Source organism: Pavona decussata, unplaced genomic scaffold, assembly GCF_977016875.1.
Source record: "Pavona decussata unplaced genomic scaffold, jaPavDecu1.1 SCAFFOLD_14, whole genome shotgun sequence".
Taxonomy (NCBI): domain Eukaryota; kingdom Metazoa; phylum Cnidaria; class Anthozoa; order Scleractinia; family Agariciidae; genus Pavona; species Pavona decussata.
The window spans coordinates 1,424,001-1,430,000 of NW_028145437.1; the positions used below are offsets into that span (position 1 = coordinate 1,424,001).

At 35.5% G+C, this 6,000-nt stretch overlaps 1 protein-coding gene and 1 long non-coding RNA gene across 6 annotated transcripts in view; one reads left to right on the plus strand and one right to left on the minus strand.

Annotated features, from left to right (window-relative positions):
- The window catches only part of LOC146487658 (uncharacterized), a 28,788-nt gene that overhangs the window by 11,677 nt on the left and 11,111 nt on the right, over positions 1-6,000 (plus strand). For all 5 annotated transcript variants that reach the window (XM_085130081.1, XM_085130089.1, XM_085130114.1 and 2 more), the window contains exons 7-11: positions 641-811; positions 2,268-2,395; positions 3,043-3,079; positions 3,358-3,384; positions 3,632-3,795. In XM_085130081.1, coding sequence (XP_084986207.1) covers positions 641-811; positions 2,268-2,395; positions 3,043-3,079; positions 3,358-3,384; positions 3,632-3,795 — 527 coding nt within the window. The remainder of the gene's footprint in view (positions 1-640; positions 812-2,267; positions 2,396-3,042; positions 3,080-3,357; positions 3,385-3,631; positions 3,796-6,000) is intronic.
- LOC146487660 (uncharacterized) overlaps positions 3,827-6,000 on the minus strand; it is a 2,587-nt gene continuing 413 nt past the window's right edge. Inside the window, exon 3 of the long non-coding RNA XR_014856747.1 lies at positions 3,827-4,323. This is a non-coding gene — a long non-coding RNA (uncharacterized LOC146487660). The remainder of the gene's footprint in view (positions 4,324-6,000) is intronic.

The window sequence follows — 6,000 nt, forward strand, 5'->3', positions numbered from 1 at the left end:
ATATCTTTCGTTAAACCAGGAACTTCGTTATATAGAGGTTCATTAAATCGAGGTTCCGCTGTAATTTATTACTCCAGCAACTGATTTTTCTCACTTGGCAGAAATTATATGTCTCACAAGTCCTCTTTTATGTTATACAAAAAGTTTTAGGGTCAGAACAATAGTTGGTCAAATTATATGGACATTGTCTGGCCACTTTTTCTAAAATGTGTATCTGTAAGTTTAAAGTGGGCCAGGAGATGGTTTTGTTCACTCAAAACTGCCTTTTATCCTTGAAAATCTTGTTCACAGATTTTACAAACATTATTAACACTGTAAATTCCTGTAAAATGCTCTTTCTTAAACTTGGAATTGGCTCATTGAAGATGACCAGTGATGGATTACAAAGCCTCATAAAGTACCTCATATAATTACGCTGGTGGATTGTGTCTTTAATCCTTTGTAATATGTCTTACAAAACAAAAGTATGTATGTTGGCCATCAACTTACTGAGCAAAGAGCTACAATTTGTAACTAAAAGATATTTCACCCTTTGTTCACAAAAGCACAAAATTTGCAGATGGAACGTTTTTAAAGTGCTTTCAAATGATGCATCTTTTAACTAATAGCTTCTTCTGTTTGTTGGCATCTCATGTAACAGAGCTGAGTACAGATGAATCAGAGTCATCTGACAGTGATGATCATGAATACACTGAACCACCTACAGAGGAACATGAAGAAGATGATGATGAGGAGGACAGCGACAGCCATGAGTATATAATTCCAACTGTTCAAAACAATGAAGATGACGACAATGAGGATCATGATGATGGTAAATTTGAGTTTTGTGTCCAGTTTGACCTTAGAGTCAAGTCAGGATTATTATTTTGTGGTTGCAATGTTTTATTTGGTGGATAAAATCCTGCAGTGCAATAATAACAAGAGTACACAACAACCGAGTATGCCTGTGTCACTTTCTAGAATAATGCATCATTCTCATTCATTCACCAGGCTTGAAATATACCATCACATTTATTTCATATACCACACGTTCAACATTCAAATCCTAGCAGTATGCAGGAGATTTGTCCCATGAACCTAGTTTAATGGCCTTAGCTCCCATGAGTCTCCTGAAGCTCAGTGGTAGAGCATCCAAACTAGTAATCGGAAGGTCTTAGGTTCGACTCCTGATAGGAGCACTAGGATCTCTTTTTTCCGAGTATACCAGTGTTACTTTCTAGAATAATACATCATTCTCAACAGTAACAATATTAACCACTGAAATGAAAGCTTTTGTTTAGCACAATTGTATTTTTCCTGCAGTTCTGATTATTTTGCATTACAATGTGTTTTTATGTTTTGTCTCTATGGATTAAATCAGAAGTGTGACAATTCAAATAAACCTCTGAGAAGTTTTTTTCTGTGGTGCTGTTAAAGATACTGTACAAGGTTTCTCTAACTTTTGACTCTCTGGATGAAATCTTTAAGTGTGCTTATTTGAATGAGAGCTATTGAGCAATACTGTCTGGTAGTGCTGCTTACTATGCTATGATGTTATATAAAAGATGTTTCTAACTCAGGATTGTGTGGATGAAACCCAAAAGTGTAACCATTTACATGCCAAATGAAAGCTAGAGAGCAAATTATATCTTCCTGTGGTGCTGTGAACTTTGCCATGGTGGCGGTTATGCAGTAGAAGGTGGTTCTAATTTTAAGTCTTTGAAAACCAGTTTGACCATTCAAATGAAAGTTACTGAGAAGCACTTTTGGTTGGTTTTAAAAAGGTGTTTCAGATTTGTACCTCTACCAGTCTTAGAAGATGAGGAATTAAGCAGCAGAATGTATTGAATATTGTTAGTATTGTAACTAGTGTATTGTATTGTAGTATGTATAGTTAACATTCTTAGTACTTTAAGTATAGTAATAAGTATTATAAGTACTGTTATTATTAAAAAAAGACAACAAAAACAACAAAGTATTGAAGTAAACAATGCCCCATCTTGCTTGTTGTGCTTTTCAGCTGGTCAAAACCCAATTAAACAAATCACTTGCTGTCAGCCCTTCTGACAATCGTAATAACACAGAATAAGGCAAGGTTCACAAGTTTACATTACACTGTACCATTGAATCACAATTTCCTGCAGTTTCCTTTTCAGTGTTTGTGTCTTACTGAAAAATGTAGAAAATGCTTCTCTTGAGCAACAAATTATCCTAATTCAAAGAAAGGAGTGAAAAGGAAGCCGGACCTGCATTGTTAAAATTGATGTCACTTTCATCATCTATTTCAGCCTCATCAGAGAGTTCATTCTCGTCAGATTCATCACATGACTATTGTGTTCCTCCTGAAAATATTTCCCCTCCTGAGCCCCACCCTGACGGGAAGGGATACAATGAACTGGAAAGTATCTATATGGAGGTAGGTGATCTGGAACTGCATTCACTTTGAATCCTTGGTTTGTTAATTTGTAGGTTTGTTGTGTGGTTTCATTTTGCTGTTTAGGTAAATTAATATAATTATGTATATCATTTTGGTTTCTAATTTCTGGAGTTGGTGCTACATGTCTACTGAGTTTGTTTTGTTGTTCTTATTTCTGCTCCACGGAGGTTAATTTTCTGTGGGTTCTCCAGTCTTTCTCACTCCACAGAAAACCAACATTTCCAAATTGCAGTGGTAATAAAGTAGTGCATGTTAATGTGGAGTGTGTGGTGCAGTAATAACCAATCTATAATTTGACCACGCAATGCTTACAAAATTGCTGATAGAAATAGACAGGATGAGTGTCAACTATGTGCATTAAGTGAAGATGGCTTTGCTTGTCAAGAAACACCTTCCAGATCGTTGGTTTAAGCATCTGACCACTGCACAGAAGGCCATGGATTCAACTTCTGCCAGGGACATAGATTTTGTTTTCTTTGTCAATGATGCTTCTAATAGACAAAGTACGGAATAAATTGTTTAGTTTGCTGGGAAGGAGGGGACAGAATCTCACTCAGTAATTTTAGTCACTGGTAAGCTGTGTTGGAATATTTGTAAATTTTATTTTACTTTTATTTCTTGTGTAGCCTATCCATGAACCTTCAGAAGATGCATTTTCTTCAGGTAGATGTAAAGCATTGTTTGAGATATTAAATAAAGAAGTAACAAAATGTGTTAGGAACATGATTGTTTATCAGGTATTTTGTGATAAATGAATTAATTGTATTAGGTATATGTAAAAACTGTAAGTTCTAAAGTCTCAGAACAATTTTGTAGCTGCACAGACAAGTGCATCTTGACCTTGTATAAACACAAGATGTTTTGCTTTGAAAATTCATCTGTAACACGTGTCAAACCATGTAGAAAATTCAATGTAGTTTTGTTTGTTATCTTTTTTTTAGATGATGATAAATACAGCGCTATCGAAGGTCAGTATTTTTTTGCTGTAGATCAGTTTTGAATTTAAAATGTTGCGGGCCTGTGGGGGAACCGTTTTCTTTTGGAAGACATGAGAGTCAAATTGATTGTTAGAGTTAATTTCTCCGGATCAATTGGAACAAAAGAAAATACCAAATAATCAAAATGTTTTGTAAAATTTCAGCCAAAAACAATTTTAAAACCCTAGCACCCGTACCTCTGAAACATCTTCCTTGTGCACATTCACTTACTCAACAGAGCCTCTGTACCAAGTTTACACCAGGTGCACCCTTCAGCGTGAGAGGACACTCAGTCGCCGCCGACTGAGCAGCGATATGTCATCAAATGATGAGCAATTCTTGGAGGAGCTGGCAAAAGGAACACTGAGAAATATGAGAATGCTTTGGTGTGAATTACCCGAGGTTTGTACAGAAACTGTCTTTTTTGCTTACCATAGACAGTGTACCTGATAATGGGAAATGTCTACAACATCAAATTTTTGCTTTTTCCACGATTGTTTTGAAATCTCAATTTATTTATTACAAGAAATTTTTAAAGTACCTAAAATACAGTCTGTTAACAAACCAACATAAGGTTGAAATTAATTTAATCAAATGGAATCTCTCTCCAAACATTCTTGTCAGTAAAAGCCTTTAGGGTTGATTCTAGTATAAAAGCTAACGACAGATAGTTCCATTGTTCTACAGTGTTAACAATTGAAGATTAGCCAGTTTCAGACTCACGTTTAAAATGAGGGCAAATAAAATTCACTTCACTCTATCGAGTAGACCTTTGGTGGGAGTCACAAATTATTTGAGAAAAACTCTATTAGCCGGTTATCAGTAAACAAAGTCTGGCTCAAACCATTGTTTAAGACAAACAGAAGACAGGGCTATGAGATTGCGCGTTTAGTCAATGCTACATGCATGATACAGTTTACAGTAGGTACACTCTGTTTTTTTTTTTGAGAACCATTTTTAACTCGTGAATGCGCGCATGCGCAATGAACGAGTTATAGCGATAGCTGACTCTCGACTTGGTCGATCAGTCGATCAGTCGGTTTTGTCGTTAACTTTCGGGCGTGCGCAGTGAATGAGTTTTAAATTCAATTAGTGGAAAAAAACACGCGAACATTTGTTGTTCATGGCGCATCAGGAAATTCTTATTCAATATGTAGAGAATAATTTGACGATCATTTAGTGCAAGAATGGCGATTTTTCGTTCAATCTGAGCAAAGTTTCAAGTTTTTTCAGTTTTTCAGAAAGTCCGGGGTCGTAAACTCAATTAGTGAAAAAAAAAAAAACGTGAAAATTTGTTTCACGACGCGTCAGAATTCTCTCATTCATTCTGTAGAGAATAATTTGACAATCATTTTAGTGTAAGAATGGGGATTTTTCGTTGAATCTGAGCAAAGTTATAGGATTTTTTCGTTTTTTTCTACGAAGTGCGGTTTCTTTCAAGAATTAAAAATAATTTAATTTAAAAATAATTTATTTAAAAAATAATTTAATTTGTCAGTTTTCACGCGAAAGCGGAACGTGCCATGTCACGCATCATTGACGTCGTAAACAAAATTATGCAAATTTCTGGTGAAATGAACACTTTTAAGATCTTGTCAGCTTTCATAGAGGTTTCAAAGGGAAAAAATGTTTCATTTTCGAAATTTACAACTGGTAATTTATGGGAAAGCAAAAGGACGCGGTCGATAAATAATTCTTATTTAGCAAGAGCTTGTCATAGTTCATTATTTTTACTTGAGGATTGCGTGGACTGAACTCCAAAGGAAAAATTTCACGCATTTATGTCGGGCATGAATCGTAATGCGATACTTTGTTGAACATATTTCCCTTTGTGAGATCGGCTTGCCCTACAGTAATTTTGTAATTTTAATTCCCAAAAAAACTTCACTTGCCCATCGGGCAAGTGATGGTTAGAATCCACTAGCCCGATCGCGAAATCCAGTAGCCGCGGACTATCACACGAATTTGCATGACGTAGCTGCACATGGCGTGCTCCTATAAACTTTGAATAAAAAAAACACGTGATATTTTTTAATCGGCGGATCAGAATAATCGGCTTATTCAATCTGTACAGAATAATTTGACAATCATTTTAATAGTACAAGAATGGTCATTTTTCGTTACATAATCGGGCAAAGATATAATTTCTTTTAGCTTTTGAGGAAGTTTCCGTAGCCGTCTAAATTGCAATTACTATGTGTCATCTGCATTCACGAGTTGGCTCACAGGAGCCTTTGATTTTTATAAGAACGTCGAGGCTGAGATTAACCAAAATTTTAAGAACGTATTAAGAACATCCCTCAGGCTGAGAGTCGATTTAGAACGTTTTTATTTTATTAATCTGTATAAAAAAAATCAAGGTAACACTGATGTAAATTAACCAAAATACTTAAGGGTATGTTTTGTATAACATTAACAATGCTGACACACATCTCGGTTTGTCATTATCTGCAGTTCTTGATACCATATCTCAACAGGCAATGCACTTTGATAGGTTTCCTGGTCGCGTTCGTTGATTAACTAGAATTCATGTAGTGTATACCAGGTAATTTAAGAACATCTTAAGAACGTTTTCAGCTTCAAATCGCCAAAAAGTGTAAGAACGTT